We start from the raw sequence: 14,313 nt of genomic DNA on the forward strand, positions 1-14,313 counted from the left end.
TGCATGCATATGGATATGCATGTGTGTGTGTGTGTGTGTGTGTGGATGCGTGTGCGGTGTGCATGCATGTGGATATGCATGCGTGTGTGTGTGTGTGTGCGTGCGCGGAGTGCATGAATGTAAATATGCATGCGTGTGTGTGTGTGTGTGCCCGTGTATCAGTGTGTGTAGTGTGTGTGTGTGTGTGTGTGTGTGTGTGTGTGTGTTCGGCGTGCATGCATGTAACATGCATGTGTGTCAGTGCATGCGTGTGTGTGTGAGCGCGAGCGCGCGCGTGAAAGAGAGAAAAGGGGGAGGGGAGGTATGCATGCGCGCGCGCTCGCCACACCCACGCCCGCACACACAAATCCGAGCGCGCGGCCCCGCTTTGTGCGAACGTAGGCAGCGAGTTGAGCGGAAAAGTGGAGGGAAAAACAAAACCGTTTCCATCATTAAGCTTTACTCACCGCTGTTAATTATGTGCATTTCAATTCATTAGACGTCCGTTTTTGGCAGGAAAAATACGGCGGGCTCCGCGCTTTGCAATGCAGATGATGGCGGGCCGCAGCCAATTCAATCACTCATCGGCGCTGTGAAGAGTCCCTGTGATTTCCACGTAGTGGAGCGGCCTGCACACCTTTCTTTCTTTCTTCTTCTTCTCTTTGCATTACCTTTCTTTCTCTTCTCTTTCCTATACGTCATGAAATGTCACCCTCCCCTTTCTTTCCAGCGGGGACCTTCCTGTCGTCTGCAAATCATGGCCCGCTCTCCTTCACCGGAGGAGCAAAAGGCTTTCCGGTGCAAGGGAAAGACAACCGGGAATGGGTTTCCTGACACGCGGAGTTGATGCCCCTTGGAAGGGGTTTACGATGTGTTGCGGGAGGCATTCATTCGTTCGCTTATTGAAGATTTAACGTCCTAGGGTGGGTGGAGAGGAAAGAGGGGGCTTTTGTTGGTGAGCGTGGAGGCCGCGTGACATTGCCGCCGTTAGGGTGTTTGGCTGCACGACAAACGACCAATGTGCGGTATCGTTACAAGTCATTACAACAGCTTTGTCGACTGCAGGGAGGGAAATCTATACTCTCTCAATCGTGTCTTGGGCAGCTCGGCTACCGATCGAAACTCGATCTATTTTCATAACAAAGAACACAGGACTACTCCCTGGGGCCCAGAAGACGGTATAATAGCAAGGCAGAAATATAGAAGAACTTAAGTCGTGTAGCCATTTCTCTCTTGTTGTCTTCGTTCGAACTAAATAATATGGTGGACGTTGTCAAAATGTTGATCAGTGATGTATGGCAATCACCGATGGTTGACCAATCACTGTCACTGCCAACAGATTATGTGGGATGCGTTCTGTCGTGAAAACTCGGGGGTGTAGTCAAGCGCTGGTTCCATTACGAAAGAGATTCCAGTTTCACTTTTCTCTGCAGGTTGTTTGAGTTAATAATTCGATGATGAAGTGAATTGATAAAGGCAAGTCAAATTGTAACTTTACCTGAGAAAATGCAGAGCAAAGAAGTGACTTAGTCAGGCTTCGGTATGTGTACCTATTCCTGACTTCCATCTTTTATTTTCTGTACCGTTTTCAACTTTCTGATCATTTCGAAGGACGGGGATATGAAGTGATGAGAGAGAGAGAGAGAGAGAGAGAGAGAGAGAGAGAGAGAGAGATTTAGAAGAAAAAAAACTCCACTAAAACACAAATCTACGATCCATCAACTCTGTACACATGTGCACAGGTCAAGTGGGGGAGAGGTGGATGCAGGAGGTGGGTGCAGAGGGTGTCTGGGGGTGGGGGTGGGGGGGGGGGTGGACAGTGACTTTCGCCTTTCAGCACTTTTCGTGAAGAACCTGAGAGTCATAGGGAGGAGGACTACTACACCTCCCCACCCACCCCACCCCCACCCACTTCTCTCCGCCCCCTCCCTCCCCCTCCCCCATCCGCCCTTCTTGTTTCCTGTCGTAGTCGTGGAGAGAAGTCCGGCACGGCCTCATTGGCGACAAGGGAAGGAAGTAAAAGTAAAGGAGCGGGCAGGGAACTGGGGGAGAAGAGGACTGTGTAGGATGTTGTCTCCCCCTGGTCTGGCCGAGGCACAGGGCGCCCTGAATGGCGAACAAGCAGCGCGGGGAGGGAAATTAATTCACGGTGGGCTCGGCGGCGACAGTAACGGCGGCGGTAAAATTTGATTATGGGCCTAATTAGGATAGGTCTCCTGCGAGACAATCAATCAAAGACCTCATACAAATGCCATCCACAGCACTCCGACACGGTTATTAAGGGGCGAGGCTATGGCTCTGCGCTCTTTGGCCATCTCCTCCTTCCTCCTCCGCTTCAAGGAGGGGGAGAAGGAAGGGGTTGGGGCTGGGGTGGGGGTGTTGGCCTGTTGGCGGTTCCAGTATTGTTCCATGATGATGATGATGTGCTCTTTTGGTTGTGTTCTGAGTATTGACTTTAGGTCTTGTTCTGCTTCATTGTCGTTCCAGTTGTTGTGTTTTTTTCCCTTCTCCATAATTATTATGCAAATGATCCCATAATTCGGTTGGTATGGGAGGGGCAAATTAACTAATAATAGTGCTGGGGCATGTTCCTTTGTGTGTGTGTGTGTGTGTGTGTGTGTGTGTGTGTGTGTGTGTGTGTGTGTGTGTGTGTGTGTGTGTTTCTGTGAGAGGTGAGGGGGAGAAAGAGAAGTGAAGAAAAAGGAACCATGAATATATCCAACATTTTGGTGAATAAAGTTTGTATGTGCATGCGCACAATAAAAACACATTCATTCATGATACATCGTCTTCAAAACAACAACAACAACAGCAACAACCAAAAACAACAAAAAACCCGCCGTTATTTCAGATTCAAAGCCGAAGAAAGAAAGATGAGGAAACACACACGCCGAAATATATGAAAAGATGCCCGAAGCACTAACATAACACACATCTTGTCATCTGACCTATGACAGTGAACATCATGTGACGTGAAAAAGAAAAGACCACTAATAATTATCACCCCCCCCCTCCCCCGCCCCTCCCGTTCAATATATCGCTGCAATACAAGCAGAAACTAACTCAAAATACTTTGCAAATACAATACAAATACTTAATATGATTCGAATATAAGATGAAGCAGAACCTACATAAAAGCAGCCTAATAAAAGATAAACGAAAACAGAATCATTAAAATCATAAAAAGCACAGTTCACAAAATCCGCGAAGTAGTTATGATTGATACTATCAATGCAACAACTCTTTCATGATGTGTGGACGTCAAAGATAAAAAAAAAAATTATGTCCAAGTACCAAGAGCTTAAAGGACCATGCAAGAGCTTGGCTAAGTTTCACTTTCACTGAGATACTCAAGGAGGCGTCACTGCGTTCGGACAAATCTATATACGCTACACCACATCTGTCAGGCAGATATCTGATCAGCAGCAAGTCAGGCGTTGAGTGCATATATATATTTGTGTACCTATGAGAATCTATTACAGAATTTTGCCAGAGGACGACGCTCTCTTTGACATGGGTTCCTTTTCAGTGTGCCACGTGCCTGCTGCACACGGGACCTCGGTTCATAGTCTCATCCTAAAGACTTGACGCTCAGTTCGATTTTCCAGTCAATCATTAGAGAAAGGGCGAGAGCGGGATTCGAACCCAGACCCTCACGGACTCTGTATTTGCAGATGAGCGTCTTAACCATTCTGTAACCTTTCTCTTCAGCTGGATTAAAACGTAAATGAACCCTCTCCCTCTCCCCGCTACACTCCTCTCCCTCAACCCCCCCAGCCCCCACACCCTAACCTGACAACCTCCCACGGCTAGAGAGCTGGAACTATCGAAGAACTCTGGGGGAGAAGAATAGAAAGGAGAGGAGGGATGGAGAATGCTCTACGTAGGAGGAGGGGGTAGGGGGGTCTAAGAAAGGAGGAGGAGGAGGAGGGTATGAGAACAGGGGAGAAGAGAAAGAGCGGTGGAGGTGTTGAGAGCAGAACTGCTTGCAGGGGAAGTCGGGGGAGAGGGAGGGTGAGGAGGAGGCCGGAGGGAGTGGGGGGGGGGGAGGAGGTCTGGGGGAGCAGGAAGGAACGATCGAAGAGGAAGAAGGAAGGAAAGGGGAGTGATAGACATCTAGAGAGTGAGGGGGCGACGGACCGGGTGGAACAGAGAGACAGACAGACATACAGAGACAGAAAGAGAGAGATGGGGAAGAGGAAAAAATGAGAAACAGAGTCAGAGAGACATACAGAGACAGACAGATAGAGACAGAAAGAGAGAGAGGGGGTGTGGGGGAGAGGAGAAAGTGGGAAACAGACAGACAGAGAGACAGAGAGAGCCGGAGAGACAGACAGAAGGAGGACATTGTAAGATAAAATGAGACAGACTAAGAGGGAGAGGAAGACAGAAACAGAGAGAGAGACCGAAAAACAGACGAACACAGACACGCAGAATAAGAACGAAAGAGAGACAGAGATACAGACAGGCAGACAGACAGACAGACAGCGAAACAGAGAGGCATAGAGAGACAGAGATACCCAGAAAAAAAGAGAGACAGACAACGACAGACAAACACTGAAGGACAGACAGATAAACACACAAGCAGACGCACAGACAAAATAGGGGAGACTCTGCTGAAGAGAGGGTTCTGCGATTCGGAAAGAACCGAGAAAGGAAGGAAAGAAGAAAGGAAGGAAGGAAGAGAGAAGAACTCGAGCGGACACCCACACACACGCAGGACACACACACACACACACACACACACACACACACACACACACACACACACACACACACACAGACACACACACGCACAGAGTTCTTCCAAAGCCAACCAGCGCAAGGAGCTGGAGAAGCTGGAGGAGGAAGAAGAGGAGAAGAAGGAGAAGGAGGAGGAGGAAGAGGAGGAGGCGGCATGCAACTCACGTGCGACTCCCGAGGGACGGAGGCTGGCAAAACTGTTTCTCTCAATTTAACAAATTGAATATCAATGCATCAAGGCTGTCCCCTCCTCCTCCTCCTCCTCCTCCTCCTCCTTGTCCTCCTCCTATCTACCTCTCTCGCCAGCAAGCCACAAACCAAGCTAGCCGACGTGGACTTCAGTCTGTCTGTCTGTTTTTGTCTGTCTAAAGGGTCTGCATCGGTCTGTCTATCATCCTCTGTGTGTGTGTGTGTGTGTGTGTGTGTGTGTGTGTGTGTGTGTGTGTTTGTGTCTGTCTGTCTGTCTGTCTGTCTGTCTGTCTCTGTCTGTGTCTCTCTCTATGTCAGGCTTAGTTTCTCTCTATGACTCTATTTCCATCACTGTCTTAGTTTCTATCTATGTCTGTCTGTCTGTCTCTGTCTGTATGCCTGTCTGTCTGTCTGTCTCTCTCTCTCAGGCTGTCTTAGTTTCTCTCCATGTCTCTGTCTGTCTCTCTCTCTCTGTCTCTCTCCATCTCAGTCTGTCTTAGCTTCTCAATGTCTGTCTGTCTGCCCCCCCCTCTCTCTCTCTCCCCGTTTCTCTCTCCACGCACTCCCTCATCCCCCCTCCAACTGTGTTCGGGTCGCGCTGTGTCAAGTGGTCCAATCTTGTCTCTTTTCTGCCTCCGACCCTGAGTTCAACTACAGGTTTCGGCCTTCCTTCATCAGACTAACTGGGTGCAGTGGGGTGAGGGGAGGGGGTAGTGTGGCGGGGGAAAGGGTAACAGGAAGACAGAAGGAGAGGGGGGGGGGCGGAGGAGAGACTGAGGGGCAAGGAGAGAGATGGGGGTGAGAAGAAAACAGAGAATCAGAGAAAGAGGGTGGAACAGAGATACAGACAAGAAAGAGAGAGTGGTAAACAGAGACAGACAGACAGACAGCGATAGAGTGAGAAAGATAGGAAGGAGGATCTAGGAGAGAGGGAAGGAGGACAGACAAGGTGGAACTGAGAAAGAGAGAGGGGGAGATAAGGACAGACAGAAAGAGATGGGGACACACAGAGAGAGACAGAGAGAGAGAGAGAGATTCAGAGAGAGGGAGATGGGGTGGGAAGAAGGATGGGGAGGGAGGAGAGAGAAGAGGGAGGAGGAGGATGACGTAAGGAGGCATTGATCTTATTTATACATGTCTGCCTTTTCCTCGACTTGACTGCATTACTGAGAGAGAAGAGGGAGGGTAGTGGCGGAGAGAGGGGGGGGAGAGAGAGGGAAGAGAGACAGAGAGCGACAGAAGGAAAGAGAGAGAGAGATGCGGAGAAAGACACAGACAGACAGACAGGAAGCAGCAAAGGAGAATGAATAAACAAACAAAAACATTGCAATGTGAAAGAGAGCGAGCGAGAGAGACAGACAGACAAACCGACTGACAGACAGGTATGTGGACAGACAGAAAAAGAAAGAGACAGAGACAGACACTGGGGGGTAGAGATGGAATAAAGTAAGGACTGCACTGAGGGGTGGATGATCTCAGAAGGTTATTAATATTCTGTTCATGCACGCCTGAATTTTCTCCCTCGGTCTCTGCTGTGTTGTTGCGAGAGTGAAAGAGAGAGAGGTGGAGAGAGACAGAGGAGGGGAAGATTGAGGGAGGGGAGAGAGAGATAGTGGGGGAGAGAGGGACAAAGAGAGAGAGAGAGAGAGAGAGAGAGATTGGATAATACCATATCAAAAGATGAGATAGAGCGCGCGGAAAGAGGTAGATAGAGAGGAGGGGTGGGAGGGAGAGGGGGGCGGGGGGGGGGGCAGGGGAAGGGACAGAGAGGAACAGAGACAGAGAGAGGCAGAGACAAACAGACAGAGAGACACACAGAGAAACAGAAGCAGAAAGAGAGCGAGCGGTAGATACAGTTTGAAGGATACACAACGACTAAGGAGAATAGGAAAGAGATTTTCTTTCAAAGTTTTCTCTCCCCGAAGGAGAAGGAGATAGTGGAACAAGTACAGTGGATGTGTGTATACGAGACAGAAGGAGGATCGGAGTTCAATCATTTTATCATATCTTAATATACATTACTTCTCTATCTGTTTTGTTTGATTATCTCATTTCTGTTTGATGGTCTCTGAAGGCTCTGACCAGCGAGTTCGGGAATTTGCTCGTTTTTGTTTTTTGCTTTTTTGTGTTTTGTTTTGTTTTTGTTTTTTTTATACGAGCAAATGTTACGTAGCGTATATGGATCAGTCCGCAAGCTTTGACGCCTCATTGAAACTGAAACTGGGGGACAGATGGAGAGAGAGTGCAGCATAAATCCCAAAGATTAAATCAAGGGAGAAAATTCGGTTGGCGAGTCGAAGTACAGTCCAATGCGGGATTTTTTTTTTTCACTTGATCGTCAAAAAATAGAATAAAATAAAGTAAAATATAACAAATAGAATAATAATGATGATGGTAGTAATAATAACAATAAACAAATAAATAAATAAATGAATGAATGAATAAATAAATCGGCTTTTGTAGTAATTTAGAGAACAGCGTGATAACCGTAATAGTCTGAATGCTGTGAGACTGAAATGGTTGGTAAAAAGAGTGGCACATGGTAAATAGATATTTCATGGTTGACGAAAGTGGCAACATAGACCTGTGTCATATTATTAACGCGTGGTGTTTAAAATGTCTATATTGTAGTTAATTTTTATTTTGAACGAATAGAATTTGTTTTGCACGGGATGGGGGAACACTATTCAGGGAAGAAAGAAAGAAACAGATTTATAAAGATACATAGCATATAAAGAAACAAATAATAAATGAATCACGAATAAATAAATAAATATAATGCATGCATGCATACATACATACATACACATATAAATGAACAGGAAAATAACAAACAAACAAATAAATAAGTATAAAAAAAAAATCACGAAGCCAACAACATTTTTCCCGCCGTGTCTCGCTCGATATTGATTCGGGTTTGTTTTTCCCCAAGAGGTCTGGATGGCCACGACATCCTATCAGTGAACTCCGCCCCTGGACGGGGAGAGAGAGAGAGAGAGAGAGAGAGAGAGAGAGAGCAAAGGGGGGGGGGGTGGGGGTGTGGGAGGGGAGACTGACCAATCGATCAAGCAGCTGACCTCCGCGTTGCTGCCATCAGCACTGTTGAACAGACGTGTGGGTCGTAACCTCAACAGACAGCCTGGGTGGTTGGTTCCTCCTACCCCCTACCCCTCCTCCTCGCCCCCACATCCCTCCTCTTCCTTCCACAGACAACTCCCCCCCCCCACCCCCCCGCCCTCCTCAACACCCCCTATCCCATCCCAACCCTCCTCCTCCCTGGATTCTCCACACCGGTCTGTTATAATCATCAAACCCACACCGCTCCCCTCATCTTCCTCTATGCTTTATGTTCAAGCAGTCTGTATCCCCCCCCCCCCTCTCTTCCCTCTATCCCTCTATTCCACCTTCCACCCCTCACTACCCCCTCTGCGGTCACCCCTCCGGACCCCTCTCTCAATTGTTTTTTCTCGCTGTCAGTCGTGTCGCCCTGGGGCTGCCATAACTGGGCTGGCCACCAAAGCCAGCTCCCGGCTCGTGCAAATCCCGCTCTCATCCCGCCCTCATCAATATGCAGATGAGGGTCACAGTAAAGCAGGTTTAGGCGAGGGGGAGAGAACTCGCTGGTTCTCTGGCTCTTGGGTGGCTGGGGAGGGGTATGAGGGGTCTCTCTGGGTATCAGGCACCCTACAGCAGGCTGTTGTTGTGGCTGCTGGGATCCCCCCATCACATAAACCACGCTGTTTGGGAAATTGAAAGTTGAAAATAAAAAACCCTGGAGCGAGCTGTGCCGGATGGTGGTGGAGACAAAGTGTGAGGATGTTATTATGTTGCTTGTTTAGCCCTAGAGCCTTGTAGATCAGTGGGAACAAAATATACGCTGATGTCGCGAGTGGGCCTGGGGGCTGAGGGGATAACGTGCCAGAGAACAGAACTCACTGCCAGCTGGGTGGCTTGGCCAGCTGAAGAAAATCAGAATATAGTGGATCGTTTGTAAAGAACGTGCTCAAAGCATGTATTTATGGGTGGTGGTGCAGTTTCAGATTCAAGGAGATGTGAAATTATGCGGACTGATCCACATATGTTACACAATATCTGCATAAAAATGAATTAATTTTTTTTAAATTAAAAAAGAGAGCAGTTGCCTGCCCTTCGCATGAGTCCAACGCGATGGACAGACTGTGAGAGTCCGCCCTGGGAATGCAGTCACTGCACAGCGACAATAGTTGAACAACAAGCCAAAAGCATAATTATAATGTGTGTTTTAATATTCCTCCCAGTTCTTTATAGGCCTACCTTGTACAGATAAGTGGTGGAACGAAAAATTAAAATAAAATAAAAAGAACTAGAAGACATATTCGGTGGGTTGTTTGTCTAATAGTGTATTCTGGCACGTGTCTCTGTGTGTCTATGTGTCTATTATTATTATTATTATTATTATTATTATTATTATTATTATTATTATCATTATTATCATTATTATTATTATCCTCATCTTCGTCATCATCATCATCATCATCACGTTTTCATGGGAAATTTGAGAAGAAAAATTGAAACCCGAATTGTGCATTCTGTAAAGCCGATGTACCTCTTCAAAGGGAATTCTGGATAGTCTGCTATATAAGTACCCGTTTTCATTGCTTTTTTTGTGTTGTTGTTGTCAGAAATAGAAGTCATATCACTTATGACAAACTTTATCCAAGAGTGGCCCGACGCTGCCGGTTTCTTTCTCCCAAGCAAGATTTGACAGACAGCATCAGCTGTCATTGATATGACCCTTGTTATTGACATGTTTTATTCTATCTTGATTGTTTTTGGTTTGATCGGATACTTAAAAAAAAACACACTCAAATGAAATAAATACAAACAACAACATGAACAACAGCAACGACAACAACAAAAACAACAACGACAACAATAACAAAAGCAACAACAACAGCAGCAGCAACAACGATAACAACAGCAATAACGACAACAAAAACAACAACAATAACAACAGCGACAGCAGCAGCAGAAGCAACATAACCAACAACAGCAACAATGATAACAAGAACAACAACAACAATAACACCAGAAACAACAATAGCAACAACAACAATAACAACAGCGACAGCAGCAGCAGAAGCAACATAACCAACAACAGCAACAATGATAACAAGAACAACAACAACAACAACACCAGAAACAACAATAGCAACAACAACAATAACAACAGCAGAAACAACAACAACACCATAAACAACAATAGCAACAATAACAACAGCAGAAACAACAACAACACCAGAAACAACAATAGCAACAACAACAATAACAACAGCAGCAACAATAGCAACAACAACAACAACACCATAAACAACAACAGCAACAACAACAACAACAACAACACCATAAACAACAATAGCAACAACAATAGCAACAACAACAAAAACCAAGGGCAGAAGCAGAACACCCAGGCCATGCCCTACCTGCAGGATGTGGGTTCCCTGGTGTGCCTCAAACAGATCCCCGGCAATGGAGGGATGGTTCCGCCGTCTGGACGGGTTACCTGCACAGCACAGCACACCACAGCTCTGTCAGTGCCGGACACCAAGTGATACCAGTTATACTGCTAGTAGAGTTTAAAGGGTTAAAACGTTAAAGGTCCCACAGTCTTTTAATGACAACAGAGACAGTGACTAAAGGGCCTGGCTCAATCGCTTTGATGGATGCAAAGCTACACACTACATACTTCTCAACGGTTCTATCCACGTCTGTGAATTTAAATTTGAGTAAGTTTAAAGGGATCGCACTACATACTTCTCAACGGTCGTATCCACGTCTGTGAATGTAAATTTGAGTAAGTTTAACGGGACCATAGACTTTTAAGGCCGTTAGAGCAGCGAACTCATATACACTGTGTCCAGAGCTCGGCATAGGAAGTGTGGGGACCAGCACGACCAAGTTGATAAGTATCCAAAAACATTTCCCATCAAGTGGTTCGCGGATACCCAGACATTTCATCAGACCAGTGATTCCGCGATATCCCAAATCACTCTACCGATAATACTCAAATCTTCTGTGACCCAAATAACCCCAAATCATTCCACCAGTAACACTCAAATATCCAGTGTCTCAACTATCCTAAAATCACACCCACAGGGAATAGTTAAATATCCGATGACTCTACAAAATTCCCACTTCATCCCACCATAAAAATTCCAATGCCCAGTGACTCTCAAAAATAATACCCCACCCCACCCCAGTAAAGTCGTAATACTCAAATACACAGTGACTTTCATAAATCCTAAACCCCCCCCCCCCCCCCCCCCCCCCCAACACACATACCAGTAATACTATAAAAAAAATCCAGTGACTCATTTTACTCAAAATCTTCCCGGAATGTGTCTTATCCCCTCACGGACTAGTGCTTCTAAACTATTGCACTATTTTCTTTGTCTTTCCTTCCCTACCCCCTCCACACATCCACTAGCGATTTGAGGGTAAACTGTTGGGTGCAAAGATTTTGACAAGAAGTGAAGGAGTCAAATCTTTCTGAGATATACCCAAGATACTGCCGCAGTTTTGAGGATTGTTTAGGTAGGGGTTCTTCGTTAGATAGTTTTTTTTTGTGTGTGTGTGTGTGTGTGTGTGTGTGTGTGTGTGTGTGTGTGTGTGTGTGTGTGTGTGTGCTTGTTTTTTCTGAAATCATTATGTGGGAGAACAAAGATGGGACTGTTGTTTTTTTCTGGCACTAAACAGGTAAATACCTGTCACTTTGGACGTAAATGAGGAGGGTGGGGGAAATGGAAAGTGGAAAGGTTGTTTTGCGAAAAGCTCTGCAATTCCTGAAACTTAAGTTATACTTCTGTGCTCTATGTATTCTCTCTCTTTATCTGTATCGCTAATTAACTTTCTCTCTCTCTCTCTCCCTCTCCCTATCTCTCTCTCTCTCTCTCTTTCTCTCTCTCTCTCTCTCTCACACACACACACACACACTCACACACACACACACACAAACACACACACGCACGCACACACGCACACACACACACACACACCACACCATACCACACCACACCACACCATACACACACACACACACACACACACACACACACACACACACACACACCACCACCACACCACACACACACACACACACAAACACACACACACACACACACAACACCCCCCCCCACACCCACACCCACACCACCACCAACCCACCCAGCCCCCACCCCCCCAAGCCAGAAACGCCAAAAAAGACAAATCCTGCTTCCCACGAGGCGATGCGAAGGCGAAGGGAGAAAGGGGGGGGACGGGCGGGAATTCAATCAGGGCCACGATAAGCCGTGCCATGATAGGCAAAATTTACTGATTAAGATGTGACGTTTATTGCATCACGTGGCATTAACTTGCCTCCTCTCGTGCTTCCGGCGCCACATCAAGACAGAGAGGGAGTTGGGGAGGGGCGATGGATGCTGGTGGAGGGGTGGGGAAGGATGAGGAGGGTTCTGGGGGCTTGGGGGGGGGGGGGGGGGGGGAGAGAGAGAGAGATTCCAAAAGAGGAGGAAGAGTTACGGGGAATTAACAGAGCGCTAAAAACTGAAAAGGCGGCTTTCCTGTGGTGGCGAAAAGCCGATAAACAGACAATGGGGAGGAAGAGGTTCTGGGACATCCTCCATTTCCCCGTCCGGACCCCGTCCACCCCCACCGCCTGCTACCTCACCACCCTCTTTGCCGGCTTTTGTTCTCCCACCACCCAGCCCCCCCCCCCCCTCGACCCCCCTGCCCCGTCCCCCTCCACTCCTACCACCACCCCCGGGGGGGTTGACGTAGTAAGGGACCCCGGGGAGAAAGAGTGGCGGATGGGGTGAGGGGTTGTGAGGGTGGGGGGTGGGGGTGGGGGGGAGTTTAAGGGTCGCTGGGGCGCAAGTAACGACTCTCATCAACGTCTGGGAGTTCCAATCCCCAAACAAGATTGCCGCCCCAGCCATTTCCCCCACCGACAATCTGAAACAACCCGGACTCTTGCGACAGAGAGAGAGACAGAGACACAGAGAGAAGAGAGAGAGAGTGACAGAGAGACAGAGGGTGTGAGAGACACAGAGAGAGAGAGGGGGGGGGGGGGGTTGAGGGCGAGCGATCAACTGGAAATGAGACAATCGTTTGCCACGATTTACTGCAAACAGCTCCGCTCTTTTGCTGCCCGTTGATACCCCCGCTTTTTTTTTTTTTTTTTTTTTTGCTTTTTTTTTCGTTTTTTTTGTTTGTTTGTTTGTTTGTGTGTTGTTGTTTTTTCAATTTATCTTCTTTTCCCAGGGAAAACAACGGCCGGAAAGACAGATTCGGGTTGGGTTGGGCTGTGTGGGTGGGGTGGGCTGGGGTGGGGTGGGGTGGGGGTGGGGGGACTGGGGGGAAGTTCTCATCTCTTGTTTTTCTATGATAGTGAGTATGTGTGTCCATCGTCAAACACACTGTCCTCAACAAAGAAATGAACAGAGTTGGTTTTTTTTTTTATCACATTGCTTTGTTGGGATAGTTATTGTTATTTCCTTTAGCCTGACAACAATTATTTTGCTTGGTAAACGTCTGGCTCTTCCGGAGGGGTTTAGTGGGCACACAAGTCTGACGCCTCGACACAGCGGTAGCTGTCTTCAGTATAATGAAGGGGGCTAAGCGAAGGTGGTGTCGACACTGTGTGTGATTGACTAAAAACAGGCAACTCCTGACCACCGCCAAGAAGTGACCAATCGGCAGGACAGGGCCTCCTCTGGTGAGTGGCCTCTTCATGGCGACCTAACACTGCTATTTCCCTGTAGGCTACTGGCACTGTAACTGGGTGAGACTGTGGGAGACGGAAGGGGAAGTGGGGGGGATAATGTCACTGAGACAGCAATTGCGATGGAGCACCGATAAATAAATAAATAAATAAATAGATACACTATTTACTAATTGTCGTTCAGGACTTTACCATGCCAAAGCTTCGGTATCAGTTTCAAGGAGCTGTCAAAGCATGGGGACTGATCTATTCACGCTAGGCCGGTCTGTGTCTGTTTCTGTCAGCCAATCTCTCTGTGTCTCTGTCTTTCTGTCTCTGCCTTTATCTCTGTATCTGTCTGTCTGTCTGTCTGTTTATCTGTCTCTCCTTGTCTCTCTGTGTCTCTGTCTTTCTGTCTCTGTCTTTATCTCTGTATCTGTATGTCTGTCCGTTTGTCTATCTGTCTGTCTCTGTCTTTCTCTCTGTCTCTGTCTCTGTCTCTCTCTCTCTCTCCCCTGTGTGTGTCTCTGCCTGTCTCTGTGTTTCACTCTCTGTCTCTCTCTCCCTTCTCTCTCCTTTTCCATATCTCTCTGTATCTGTCTGTCTCTCTTTCTCCTCCCTGTCTCTCTATCTCCCCCCCCCCTCTCTCTCTGTCACAGTCTGTC

At 47.3% G+C, this 14,313-nt stretch overlaps 1 protein-coding gene across 4 annotated transcripts in view; it reads right to left on the reverse strand.

Moving 5' to 3' along the window:
* The window catches only part of LOC143281201 (uncharacterized), a 181,001-nt gene that overhangs the window by 26,175 nt on the left and 140,513 nt on the right, over positions 1 to 14,313 (reverse strand). For all 4 annotated transcript variants that reach the window (XM_076586264.1, XM_076586263.1, XM_076586266.1 and 1 more), the window contains one exon: positions 10,374 to 10,453. In XM_076586264.1, coding sequence (XP_076442379.1) covers positions 10,374 to 10,453 — 80 coding nt within the window. The remainder of the gene's footprint in view (positions 1 to 10,373; positions 10,454 to 14,313) is intronic.

The sequence above is a fragment of the Babylonia areolata genome, chromosome 4, assembly GCF_041734735.1.
Source record: "Babylonia areolata isolate BAREFJ2019XMU chromosome 4, ASM4173473v1, whole genome shotgun sequence".
In the NCBI taxonomy this organism is placed as follows: domain Eukaryota; kingdom Metazoa; phylum Mollusca; class Gastropoda; order Neogastropoda; family Buccinidae; genus Babylonia; species Babylonia areolata.